The following is a 14,513-nucleotide window of genomic DNA, read 5'->3' as shown; positions in this document are numbered from 1 at the left end:
TGGGGAGGGAAATATATCCCTGGTGGTGGCGTCTGTTTGGAGGTGGCGGAAATGTCGGCAGATGATTTGGTTTATGCGAAGGTTGGTAGGGTGGAAGGTGAGCACCAGGGGCGTTCTGTCCTTGTTACGGTCTGAGGGCGGAGGTGCGGGATGTAGACGAGATGCGTTGGAGGGCATCTTTAATCACGTGGGAAGGGAAATTGCGGTCTCTAAAGAAGGAGGCCATCTGGTGTGTTATTTGGATGAAGAGCTGATTCAACTTGTTAGCAGGACGTATTTAACAGAGCACAATGTCCTTCAGTTCACTGCTCAGTTTCCTGCCATGCACCAGCAGCATCTACTTGGAGAACACATATTCACTGCCTGCTCATCATTTAATTACACTCCTCTCAGAACCTCTGCTCCTCTTACCAGACAACTTCCATTTTCTATTGATGATCATTATAAAAAAAAGAGCAGAGTGCCAACAGTGGAACACACAGACAGACCACCCACAATCTCTCATTTTGCAGATCATGTACAAACCACTCTGCTTCCTTGAAATCACCGGACTCTGGCTCTGCCTTAGCTCATTCACTGCTGAAACGGTCACCCATGCCTTTGTTGTTTTGACCATTTGCATCGTCTCCTCACCACTCTCCCATCTTCCCGCCCCCTCCAAAAACCCGCAGCTCATCCAAAGCTCTGAGTTCTACTCTCCCAAGTCCCTTTAAGCTCTCCCCTCCATGGTCTTGCTGCCCTTCTCCAGCAACACACATCTGATCATTTTTATCCTGTTTTCAAGTCCCTCATGACTATGCCTTTCGCAATCTTTCCCGGTCTCAGTTACTGCATCCAGCCTTATGAATGAGATCCCTCATCTCCTCCTGACCTTTGGAACATCTTCAATTCCAACTCCTTCATCACTGGCAGCAATGCCCTCAGCTGCCTAGGCCCATAATCTCTGAAATTCCCTCTCAAACTCTCACTACGTCTTTAACAACATTCCTTGAAACCTGCTTGATCAGGTTTTTGATCATCTGTCCTAGATATCTCCTAATGTAGCTTAGTTCACGAATACCTCTGTGAAGGATGTTTTACAATGTAAAGGGCGCTATATAAATGGAAGCAGTTGTTGTCGCAGACTGTATTTATCCCATTTCATTAAGTGACAGATAGAGTCATAGAGTTCCTACAATGCAGAAAGAGGTCATTCAGTTTGTTGAGTCCACACCAACTCTCCAAAGAGCACCTCAATCAGACCCAGCACCCCCGATCATATCGCTCCACATTTTTCATCCCACCAGCCTCCGCATTCAAAGGATCATTCTCTGCCATTTCAGACAACTCCAGCAGAATGCCACCACTAAACACGTCTTCCCCTCACCCTTCCCTTCTGCATTTCACAAGGACCATCCTAGTCCTTGACCACCTGACCTTCCCACAACGCCTTTCCATGTAATCACAGCAGGTGCAACACCTGCCCCTTCACTTCCTCCTTGCTCATCGTCCAAGGGCCTAAAGAGTCTTTCCAGGTGAAGCAGCATTTCATCTGTACCATCTCCAATCTGGTATTTTGTATTTACTGCACCCAACATGGCCTTCCCTATATTGGAGAAACCAAACACAGACTGTGTGACTGCTTTGCAGAACTTCAGGTTTTGCGTACAGTTCTGGTCACCGCATTATAAGAAGGATGTGGAAGCTTTGGAAAGGGTGCAGAGGAGATTTACAAGGATGTTGCCTGGTATGGAGAGAAGGTCTTATAAGGAAAGGCTGAGGGACTTGAGGCTGTTTTTGTTAGAGAGAAGGTTGAGAGGTGACTTAATTGAGACATATAAGATAATCAGAGGGTTAGATAGGGTGGACAGGGAGAGTTTTTTCCTCTGATAGTGATGGCTAGAATGAGGGGACATAGCTTTAAATTGAGGTTTGATAGATATATGAAAGATGTCAGAGGTAGTTTCTTTACTCAGAGTACTAGGGACGTGGAACACCCTGCCTGCAACTGTAGTAGACTCGCCAACTTTAAGGGCATTTAAATAGTCATTGGATAAACATATGGATAAAAATGGAATAGTGTAGGTTAGTTAAGCTTCAGATTGGTTCCACTGATCGGTGCCACATCTTTTCACAAATTAGAACAATGACTTGGGTGAAGGAACTGGATACATGATTGCAAAATATACTGATGTGATAAAGGTGGGTAGAAAAGAACTTGTGAAGAGGATATAAAGATTCTACAAAGTGAAAAAGGATAGGTTGAGTGAGTGGAGAAAAATTGTCAGATGGAATGTAAGGTGAAAATGTGGCCTTGTACAATTTGACAGGACAAATAGAGAGCCAGCGTAATATATAAAGGGAGAGAGACTGCCGAGTTCTGGAGTACAACAGGATCTGGGTGTACTCGTACATGAATCACATGTAAGACACAATGACAACAATGAATTAAGGCAGTAAATGGAATGTTGACATTTATTGCATGGGGAATTAAATATAAAAGTAGGGATGTTTTGTTGCATCTGGACACAATGTTGATAAGGCCACCTCTGGAGTCCTGTGCACAGTTTAGGTTCCTTATTTAAGAAAGGCTGTAAACATTTTAAAGGCAGTTTAAAAAAGGCACCGTCATCTTATGACTGAGATATGCGGGTTATCTTAGGAAGCAAGTTTGAATATCAGCAGGGTCTGTATCCATTGAAGCTCAGAAAGGTAAGTGAAAATATTAAAAATAATTTGAAGATATTGGAACTTATTAAAAATATAAGATCCTGAGACGACTAGATCAGGCAAATATGAAAAGGACATTTCCCATTGTTGGAGAAGTTAGAACCAAAGGACATTGTTTAAGATCATGCATCTTCCACTTAAAACAGAGATCAGAGGATTTCTTTTGTCTCTCAGAAGGTTATGACTCTTTGGAACTCTCCTTCCCAGAGAAGTGTGGAGATGGGTCATTGAAGAATTTTAAGGCAGAGGTAGGTACAGTATAGTAAATAAGGGAGTCAACATTTATAGAGGGCTAAACACGAAAGTACAGTTGAAGCCACAATCAGACTAGCCATGAACTTATTGAATGGTGGAACAGGCTTGAGGGGCTGAACGGTCTACTCCTGCTCCTAATTCATATGTAAATATATTCGCATATATGTAACAAATAATTTGATGATGACACAAAAGCAAATGCATTTAATGCTGAAAATCTGAAATAAGGACAAGAAATGCTGGAACTACTCAGCAAATCTGGAACCATCGATAAAGAGGGAATGAAAGATATTATTTCTTATCAGTAACCTTCTGAAGAGCCAATGTTTTATACCTTTCTGAATGAACATTGGTACCTTGTTTGATGTTTCATCTGAAAGACACTAGTGTAGCATTCATACTGCATTCATATCTCAGCCTGTTTTATGTGATCAAGACACTGCACCCGAACCTACAAATGTTTGACTTCGAAAAGAGAGTGAAGAGATGAGAGATAAAGTCAAGAAACAGGTGGAGTGGGGCAAGAGGAAGAGAGAAAGGAATGACAGAGAAAACGATTGAAAGAAAACAGCAAGTGGAAAATTGAAAAGATAAAAGGCACAAAGATGTGTCGGAGAGAAGCTGCAATGAGTTTCAGAATGATGGATGAGAGTGAGGGAGAGAGAAAGGGGAGGAAATGTGAAAAACAGGAGAAAGAAAGGGAGAGGAAAATGAGCAGAGAGAGAGAGAATGCTTTCTAAAAATGCTGTTGTAAACCTTTGAGATTTCTTTTCTATGTTCCAATGAGCTTACGTAACAAAACAAAACACCAGGAAATCATTAACAGCTGGAAGCAGCTGTGCTTAATGAGTGAAATGAATGTACTTTTTGTCATATTTTTTCAACATTGTGTTGCTGTTACACCTGCTGCTACCTCAGGAGCTGTCTGCAATTCCTGTATTCTGTAAAAGGATGATCACGGTCAGTGCATCCCTGTCGATGGGGGTAGATCTGACCCAGATCCAACTGGAATCAAGGAATGGCAGGCAAACTAGTCATTGAACAATGGGCTGTCTTTAAGGTAGAGATACCTTAATAACATCCACACACAGGGAAGGTAGGGCAAACAAGTCCAGAGCTCCTGTGACTATAAAGGAGATGGATTAAGAAGAAGAGAAAAGTGTGCTGATGACGATGTCAGGTGGATAATATAACTAAGAACCAAGGTGAAATATAGAAAATTCAGAGCAGGGGCAGTGAAGAAATAAATAAGAGAAGGAAAGCTAGAGGTTGAGAAAAGACTAGCAGCGATCATAGAAGTGAATCCAAAAGTTTGCCCTTGGCAGGTACATTTTAGATTAGATTACTTACAGTCTGGAAACAGGCCCTTTGGCCCAACAAGTCCACCCAGACCCTTTCCCCTACATTTACCCCTGCCCCCTAACACTACAGGCAATTTAGCACGGCCAATTCACCTGACCTGCACATTTTTGGATTGTGGGAGGAAACCGGAGCACCCGGAGGAAACCCACGCAGACACGGGGAGAATGTGCAAACTCCACACAGTCAGTTGCCTGAGGCGGGAATTGAACCCGGGTCTGTGGCGCTGTGAGGCAGCAGTGCTAACCACTGTGCCACCCACAAAAGATGGTAAAAGATGGTAAAAGGAGAAGTGAGATGAATAAGGGACCAGAAAGGAGATTTACCAATGGAGGCAAGAAACATGGCTGAGGAACTAAATGAATAGTTTGGAGCTTCCTCAACAAGGAATATAATGTTGTATAAGTCATAGAATTACAGAATCATGGATCGTTCCAGAACAGAGTGGGAACACTTCGTCCCTAATGACTCTGCACCAATTTTGAATATTTTAATCAGGTCTCTTTATCATTATCTCCTTTATAATTCCTTTGCCAGCATCAAAGTTAAACTGATTGTTGTGTTATTCTTATATCTTTCTTCAATCCTCCAGCACAGCCCCTGAGTCTAAGGAAGAGGAAAAATATTACAGCAACTGCCTCTGCAAATTCCACTCTCACTTCCCTCAGTATCACTATCCAGTCCTAGTGACTTTAAGTATTGCACTTAAGTCCTGGTGAAAGAGGAGACCATTCGGACAGGAGAAGGGTTCAAATTGATGAGGAAAAGGGATTGGATTAAGGAAAGTCAGTGCAGATAATAGGCCAATGACTCACCAATATTGTGAACAAGGGGTTTTATTTAAACAAGTCACTCATTACAGAATCACAGAATCATCACAGTACAGAAGGAGGCCTTTCAGCCGGTCATGTTTGCTCCGCCCCCTGAATAAAGATTCACCGAGTGCCATTCACCCACCTCCCCCACGTAACCCTGAGCAGTGTTTCCTTTCCAGATAACTTTCAAACTGCCTTGTGAATGGCTCGATTGAACAGCTCTGCACTACGTACTCAAGCAGTACAATCCAGACGTTAACCAAATGCTAAGTGAAAAGACATCTCCTCATGTCCCCATTGCTTCCTTTGCCAATTACTTTAAATCTCTATCCTCTCATTCTTGATTGATCCATGGGAACCTACCTACTCTGTCCAGAATCCTCATGATTTTGAACACCTTCACCAAGTATCCTCGCACCTTTCTTATCTCCTAGGAAAAAACAGTCCCAACTTCAGCAATCTTTCCATGTAACTAAAATTCCTTATCAGTGGAACTATTCTTGAGAATTATCCCTAAAATGCAGTGAACAGAACTGTACACAGCATCCCAGCTGAGGTCTGAACAGTATCTTGTACAAGTTCAGCATCACCCCCTTGGTTTTGTATTCTATGCCTCTACAATAAAGCCCATGATACCATAGGCTTTGTTAATCACTCTCATGACACGTCCTGCAACCTTCAATGACTTTCGCACATATGGACCTAGGTCCCTGGGCTCCTGTACCCGTTAGACTGGTACCCTTTTCTTTTTCTTGTCTCTCCATGCTCTTTCTACAAAACTAAGAAAATTCACAATTCTCTGCACTGAATTTCACTTGCTAAATGTCTGCCCATTCCACCAACCTATCTATGACCTCATGAAATTCTAGGCAATTCTCCACTGTTCCCAATGCAAATTTTAATTTGCGAACAGAAAACTAATGGACAATTAAGAATTGGTGGGCAGACGGTAATCAAGACTGCCTGTAGAGTTCAGTTGAGTTTGTGAAGGTCCCTGAGGCAAAGGCTAGACACTTTAAATGAAAACAACTGAACCCATTCGCCTGACCTCTCTTCATTAGATTCAATGGTCTCCACAGTGCTCTCCATCTTTGTTTCTTCAGTGGGTCTTCCTGCTGTCTCCTCACGCTCTTCTTTCCTGGCAGAGAGACTGGAAAGAGAAAACATACAGCATTCCAGCAAAGGAAAAGAGAGGCTGATATTTATTATTATAGCCCATTTTTGACCCCAAGTCATTCTTCGTTTCACTATTACGCTGGGTCAATTGGAGGGTGAGCTGAAGAGATATGTTCCTTCTAATGCAGCAACAACTGCTTGTATTTATACAGCACCTTGATGCAGAAAAATAAATTATTTCAGGGTACTTTATAAAGATGTACAATGTAGTACATGCATGGGGGATGTGGCCTACTGGTAATATCAATGAACAAGCAATTCAGAACTTCACACTCATGTTCTGAGACTCAAAAGCCACCATTGCAGATGGTGAAATTAATTACTCAGAAGGCAGATGCAAGTTAACCACACTTGGGATTATTATAATAAATATAAAATAATGCAGAATACTGGAGAAACTCACTACCTCTGGGAGATTCTGTGGAGAGATTCAGAGCTAATGTTTATCAGGGTTATCAGTGCTGGCATATCCCATGTCTCATGAATGAATATAAAATAAAAATATATGGATACCAGGCTGAAGGTGGTAAAATTGCTTTGGTGTTTATGAGCCAGGCTGTTGAGGTGGGTTTCAAAGAGAATTTTGAAAGTTGGCTCGTCAACATTTGAACATCTTCTCCTTCTAGACTCTGAGATTAATTTTCACAAGGATTCATCTGTAACTGTGGCAGAAGATATGTATTGATATGTGACAAGGAGACAAACAGATGTAGAAGGAGGGAGTCAGTCAAGAAAGTCACAGTGGGACAGTGTGACTGTCAGATAACTGCAAGCAGACCGTCACCTAATAAAATCTCACCGGGCACAGCCCAGGCTTCTGCTGCTCCTCAATCCAGTCTGTTCCATCCTCCTACAATTGAAAATTTGCTGTGACCCATCCATAAGGCTGTTCAATAAAAGGAAAGAAAATGCTTTGATCTTAGATAATTCCAACAGATAATTTTTAGGTCAACTTTAACTTGACTCAGTATTTCATTTCCTTCTTTGCTTCATTTCAAACACTGAATGGACAGTCCTAACAATAACAACAACATACACTTATGAGAGCAACCCTATTGGCCTAAGGCTTCGTGGGAGTGTTATAAAGCAATAGGGAGCCACGTCAGGAAATATCAGCGCAGGTAAAAAGGTGTCAGTCTTCAGGTGTGTCTTTTAAAAAAGAATTCTTACACAGGGATTTGGGTATCAGTGGAAAGACCAACATTTGTTGCTCATCCCCTAATTTGTCCTTGGGCTGTTTGTTTCTCTGGACCATTTCTGAAGGTAATTAGGCCAGAGCAGGTAAGGAAAGCGGATATCTTTCCCTAAAGAGTATCAGTAAACAGGATGGGTTTCTGAAACAGTGGCCACATGGCCACCATTAGATCAGCTTTTTCAATTCCAGATGTCAAGGGCTGCCACTTGTTTGAACCCATTCCTCAATGTATTGGTCTGAGGGTTTTTTTGTTCATTCACAGATGTGGATGTTACCAGCCAGGCCAGTACTTACTGCCCAACCCTAATTACTCAGAAGGCAGATGAAAGTTAACCACACTTGGGATTATTACAATACAGAATACTGGAGAAACTCACTATCGCTGGGAGATTCTGTGGAGAGATTCAGAGCTAACGTTTTGAGTCCAGACCCTTCTTTGGAACTCTAGGTTACTAGTCCAGTAACATGAGCAGTACACCATATTTCTACTTGAAGGAGGGATGTGAGATAGAGGGTTGAGGGGCATTCAAGAGCTTGTGTCCCAGGCAGTTGAAGGCCTAGCCAACAAAGTTGGAGCAATTCTAACTGAGGATGTACAAGAGCTCAGATTAGAGCAGCGCTGATATCTTCGAGGCCTGTGTGACTGCAGGAGATTACAGAGCTAGGAAATGGGTGCGGCAATGAAAGGATTTGGAAACAAGGGTGAGAATGCTTCGAGAAAGTGAGGACTGCAGATGCTGGAGATCAGCGTCAAAGAGTGTGGTGCTGGAAAAGCATAGCCCGGTCAGGCAGTATCCGAGGAATGGGAGAGTTGACGTTTCGAGCGTAAACTCTTCATCAGGAATGAAGGGGTGGTCCAAGGCGGCTGAGAGATAAATGGAAAGGGGTTGAGGCTGGGGAAGGTAGCTGGGAATGCAGATAGGTAGATGAAGGCTGGGTGATTGTGATAGGTCAGAGAGGGGGGTGGAGCGGGTAGGTGAGAAGGAAGATGAACAGGTAGGACAATTCAAGAGGATGGTGCCAAGTTGGAAGGTTGGATCTGGGATAAGGCGGGGGGAGGGAAATGAGGAAGCTGATGAAATCCACATTGATCTTGTGTACTGGAGGGTCTCAAGGAGGAAGATGACGCGTTCGTCCTCCAGGCATCAAGTAGCTAGACATTGTTGATGGAGGCGGCTCAGGCCTTGCATGTCCTTGGTGAGTGGGAGGGGGAGTGAAAGTGTTCAGCCACAGGGTGATGGGGTTGTTTGGTGCATGTGTCCCAGAGATGTTCTCTGAAACCTTCCGCAAGTTGGAGTCCTATCTCCCCTGTCTCCTCTGGGTAACAGGGGCCTGTTGTGAGTTAGGACAAGAGCAGTATAGTTTTAGATGACCTACAGTAGAAAGTAGCAAATCACCAATACAGGCAAACACTTTTTTGTTAATCCCTGTGTTAGCACTGCATTCATTCCTGAAGAAGGGCTTATGCCCGAAACGTCGATTCTCCTGTTCCCTGGATGCTGCCTGACCTGCTGCGCTTCTCCAGCAACACATTTTCAGCACTGCATAATTCTACACTGGTTGTGTACTGGAGAAAGTAGTGAAAAACCCAAAGAGTGACAAATCAAAAAAGCCTGACAGAGTGGAAAGATCGCATTCAGCCCACTGGGTGAGCACACATCTTCCAAAGAGTATCCCGTCCATACCCCCACCCTAACCCTATAACCCCACATTTTCCATGGCTAACCCAGCTAGCATGCACATCCCTGGACACTACATTAGCATGAACAATTCACCTAACCTGCACACCTTTAGATTGAAGGAGGAAATCTGAGCACTCAGAGAAAACACACACCGACACGGGGAGAATGTGCTCCACAAAATCCACACAGGCAGTCACCAGAGGCTGAAGTTGAGCGTGGCTCTCTGGTGCTGTAAATCAGCAGTGCTAAGCACCGAGACACCATTCCACTCCAACCAACCCTAAGGGCAGATATGGGACTTTGAGCTTGTTCCCTCCTCCTGCTCCCGCACATTCCTTCCCCTCCAAAGTCAAGTGTGTGAGAGTTGGATTTGACCTACCAGGAACAACTGCAGCAGCAGCACCAGCAGAAGCAGCATGTGTTTGGCCGCTGGTTGGGCGATGCTTGTGGATCGGTGCCATCTCCTTCACTTCTCGTTTCTGCTCTCTTCCCCATATCTATTCCTTCAGATCCCATACACTTTAAAACAAAAGTAGAGAAATAAGGAAGGTTCTGTTTCAAAACTATGAACATAACTGGGTGACCAGAACTGGTCATAGTATTCCAGAAGAGGCTTCACCAATGTCCTGTACAACCTCAACATGACCTCCCAACTCCTATACTCAGAGGACTAACAAAGACAGGTGTGCTAAATGTGTTTTATACATTATATCTCTCTTCTAGAATACTACGTCCAGTTCTGGTTGCCCAGTTATAGGAAGGAGATTATCAAGCTGGAGTGGGTTCAGAAGAGGACATTGGTGGGTATGGAAGGTTTGAGTTATAAAGAAAGGCTGGATACACTGGGACCTTTTTCACTGATTGTAGGAGGTTGATATGCTACCTTACAGAAGTTTAATAAATAATGAGAGGCATTGATAGAGTTAATGGCAGTTGTCTTTTCCCTAGGATGGGGGATTTCAAGACTAGGGGCCACATTTTTAAGGTGAGAGGAGAGAGATTTAAAAAAGACAGGAAAGGCAAATTTTTCACATAGTGGGTCATTCACGTGTGGAATGAACTTCCTGAGAAACTGGTGGATGTGGGTACAATTACAATGTTTAATAGACATTTGGACAGGTACATGGATAGAAAAGGTTTGGAGGGATATAGAACATAGAGCAATACAGCTCTCGATGTTGTGCTGACCTTTTATCTTACTCTGATATCAAACTCTACATTTTACTAAGTTAAAAATCACACAACACCAGGTTACAGTCCAGCAGGTTTAATTGGAAGCACTAGCTTTCTGAGCGCTGCTCCTTCATCAGGTGGTTATGGAGGACACAATTGTAAGACACAGAATTTATAGCAAAAGTTTACAGTGTGATGTAATTGAAATTATACATTGAAAAAGACCTGGATTGTTTGTTAAGTCTCTCATCTGTTAGAATGACCATGTTAGGTTCACTTCTTTCATATGCAAATCACAAAACCTTTTTTAAAAGTTACATTTTCAGGTTAACTTTAACAATTGGTGTCAGCCCAGATAAGATGTTGAAGGTGTTAGCCCCCTGTGTGCTGCTGTCTGTGCCATAATGGTTAGACTGATTCTATCTAAAAAGTGAGTTAACAGAGTCTTACATGGATTCACGCAGTTTTTCAGCAAAGAATAATGTCACTCTGCAAGTACAAATTCACCCCACAAACGTACATGTGTATGTGTGCATGTGTGTGTGTGTGTGTGTCTGGGGTGGGGGTGTTGTGAGTGTCCGTGAGAGAGAGTGCAGATGTGTGTTTGTGTGTAAAGGGGTCTAAGTCTGTGACAGGATGCATGTGTGAGTGTGGGAGTGTGTGTGTGTCTGTAGGAGTGTGTGTGTCTGTAGGAGTGTGTGTGTGTGTGTCTGGGGTGGGGAGTTGTGAGTGTCTGTGAGAGAGAGTGCATGTGTGTGTGAGTGTAAAGGGGTCTAAGTCTGTGAGAGGGTGCATGTGTGAGTGTGGGAGTGTGTGTGTCTGTAGGAGTGTGTGTGAGTGTCTGTGTGTGTGTGTGTCTGTGTGTGTATAGTGCAATGGTGGTCACCTGTAGTGTGACGTGAACCCAAAAAGTTTTGTGATTTGCATATGAAAGAATTGAAACTAACATGGTCATTCTAACAGATGAGAGACTTAACAAACAAACAATGTATTTTTCAATGTATAATTTCAGTTACATCACACTGTAAACTTTTGCTATAAATTTTGTGTCTTACAATTGTGTCCTCCACAACCACCTGATGAAGAAGCAGCACTCTGAAAGCTAGTGCTTCCAATTAAACCTGTTGGACTATAACCTTGGTATTGTGTGATTTTTACATCCCAGTCCAACACCGGCATCTCCAAATCATGAATACATTTTACTGTCATCATTTGCCTATCCAAGAGTCACATGGATGACAGTAAAATATAGCGTATATAGGTTAGTTTGATCTTAGATTAGCATAAAAGGTTGGCACAGATTCGAGGGCTGAACTGGGCAGGTGGGACTAGTTTAGTTTGGGATTATGTTCAGCATGGACTGTTTGGACTGAAGGGTATGTTTCTGTACTAGAGACCCTCTGACTCTATGACTATGAAGGTATGCTGGTCAAATTAATGGGGTTTGACTGGGTTAAACAACTGCCCTCTTTATTTGTTTAGAAGCTCTGGCTATGCTTTTATTTCAACCTTCATTTCAAGCCTGGGTTTGACATGGTTCTCTACCATCTAGAACAAGAACAAAGAAAGAACAAAGAAAATTTACAACCCAGGAACAGGCCCTTCAGCCCTCCAAGCTTGAGCCGATCCAAATGTACTGTCTAAACCTGTCGGTCAATTCCTAAGCATCTGTATCTCTCTAATCCCCACCTACTCATGCATCTGTTCAGAAGCATCTTAAATGAATCTACCATGCCTGCCTCTACCACCTCTGCTGGCAATGCGTTCCAAACGCCCACCACCCTCTGTGTGAAGTACTTACCGCGTGTATCCCCCTTAAACTTTCTACCTCTCACCTGGAAAGCGTGACCTCTCGTTATTGAATCCTTCACCCTGGGAAAAAGTTTATCTCTATCTACCCTGTCTATACCCTTCTAGATAGACAAAGGCAATAGATACCTGGGAACATGACACCCGCAAGTTCCTTTCCAAGCCACTCACCATCCTGAGTTGGAAATAATATCACCGTTCATTCACTGTCACTGGGTCAAAATCCTAGAACTCCCTGCCTAACTGCACTGGAGTTGTTAGACCATATGACCGGAAGAAATCAAAACAGGAGTACGCTGTTCCACCTCTCCAAACTGCTTTGCTATTCAATAGAATCACGGTTGATCCGACATTCCTCATGTCCACTTTCCTGCCCGTTCCCAGTGATCCTTTATCCTTTACTGATCATGAATCTATCTGTCTCCGACTTAAATATACACCAGGACTCTGTCCCCACAGCTCTCTTTGGCAAGGAGTTCCAAAGAGTTACAATTCTGAGAAAAGAAATTCCTCCTCATCTCAGTCTTAAATTGGTGCCCCGTTATTCTGAGACTGTACCCTCTGGTCCCAGATGGGTAACATCCTCTCGGCACTTACCCTGCTAAGTCCCTTAAGAATCCTATAAGTTTCAATGAGATCACCTCTCATTTTTCTAAACTCCAATGAGTAGAGTCCCAACCTGTTCAGCCTTTGCTCATAAGACAGCCCCTTCATACCAGCATCATCCTAGTGAACCTTCTCTGAACTGTCTCCAATGAAAAAATATCTTTCCTTAAGTAAGGGACCAAAACTGCCCACAGCACCCCAGATATGGTGCCATCAGCACCTTGCACATTTGCAGTAAGACTTCACTACTTTTAAATTCCAACCCCCCCTGAAATAAGGGCTAACATTCCATTAGCCTTCCTGATTACCAGCTGCTCCTGTGTGCTACAGCAGTTCTCCAACACCTTCTCTTGGGCAATTAAAGATGAGCAATACATTCTGATCCAGCCAATGAGGTCCATAACAAATAAAAATATAAATAAACAATGGTTTACCCCCAGTTGCCCACAAGTAATGTGTCGCTTTCTTGAACCATGTGTAAGCAGTTTTACAAAACTGGGAGATGTTGCTCATCCATTGCACAGGGCAGATAAGAGGTTGCCACATTGTCATGGGACTGGGCAAATCTCCTACAAAACAACATGAGTGAATGAGAACGTTTTAAACAACAATTCAGCAGTTTCACTATTACTGCAATGAGAATTTTATTCCCAGATTTATTCCTTTAACTGAATAGAAGTTCCTCCACTGCTTTGGTGGGATTTCACTTAATGTCTGCAGATCACGTGGGCCTCTGGATTTTCAGTCCAATAACAATCAGTTTGCGCTCATAGTCATACCCATTTTTTTTAAAATTTGACCTAATTCCTTAATCAACCTGTTCAGAGATGTTATTACACACCTCTGGAGCAGGCGGGATCTGAACCTGGGCCTCCAGTCTAAGGGTAGGAACACTACCACTGCGTAACACGACAACCTCTCGATTAGGGTTTTTAAAAAAATGTACCTGTTTTTCTAATCAATCTGTTCAAGGATGTTATTACACATCTCTGGAGCAGGTGGGACTTGATCTGGTCCTCCTGACCCAGAAGTAAGGTCACTACCACTGCTCCACAGGAGGACCTCTTGATTATGGTTAATTTGTTTTACTCCTCGCTCTCAGTTCAGAGGTAGGGACACTACCACTTTGCCACAAGAGGACCCTGAGTCTGCTTTTCAAAAAATAATTATCTATTTTCTTAATTAACCTGGTCAGAAGTATTATTACAGACCTCTGAGCAGTTGGGACTCGACTCCGGTCCTCTTGGTATAGGGGTGGGAACATTACCACTGTGCCACACGAAGGCCTTTCAATTAGGGTTAATAGCCAGACCTTTCAACTGCTAACTGGTATAGCTGATTGAAAGCACTGACCTTTCAATCCTTAAACTTCTAAATTCAGGTTATGTAAAACAATCCCAAGTCTTTAAAGAATGGACTGAATTCAAGTTAGTCCGGGTCTTTTTTGCAGTGGCTGAATGTTCACAAGGTGAAATAATGCAAAATTGGAACTAAATATGGATAAACTATTAACACCAAAGAGATATAAATGTAGCCATATGAACTATTGAACTTGTGTACTGCTAAAAAATGACACACTTTGTTGATGTTTTTCATCTTGCACTCATCAGGACAATTCGCAAGAGTACCAATTCAAGGGGAAAACTAACATTAAACTGCATGATAGGAGAGTGCTGATTGGTTGATAAATGGCCTCTGATTAGTAGAAGCATTGCCGTGGAGAATTCGGCAGGT

At 42.9% G+C, this 14,513-nt stretch overlaps 1 protein-coding gene across 1 annotated transcript in view; it reads right to left on the bottom strand.

The window, feature by feature from the left end:
• Positions 1 to 14,513, bottom strand: part of LOC122552585 (regulator of G-protein signaling 17-like) — a 97,179-nt gene that overhangs the window by 29,292 nt on the left and 53,374 nt on the right. Inside the window, exons 2-3 of the mRNA XM_043695307.1 lie at positions 9,571 to 9,710; positions 6,187 to 6,288 (exon numbers count right to left, since the gene is read on the bottom strand). Of these exons, the coding sequence (XP_043551242.1) occupies positions 6,187 to 6,288; positions 9,571 to 9,710 (242 nt within the window). The remainder of the gene's footprint in view (positions 1 to 6,186; positions 6,289 to 9,570; positions 9,711 to 14,513) is intronic.

The sequence above is a fragment of the Chiloscyllium plagiosum genome, chromosome 9, assembly GCF_004010195.1.
Source record: "Chiloscyllium plagiosum isolate BGI_BamShark_2017 chromosome 9, ASM401019v2, whole genome shotgun sequence".
Classification (NCBI taxonomy): domain Eukaryota; kingdom Metazoa; phylum Chordata; class Chondrichthyes; order Orectolobiformes; family Hemiscylliidae; genus Chiloscyllium; species Chiloscyllium plagiosum.
Note: the sequence above shows the minus strand (reverse complement) of the source record. Positions and strands in the feature narration are given on the sequence as shown.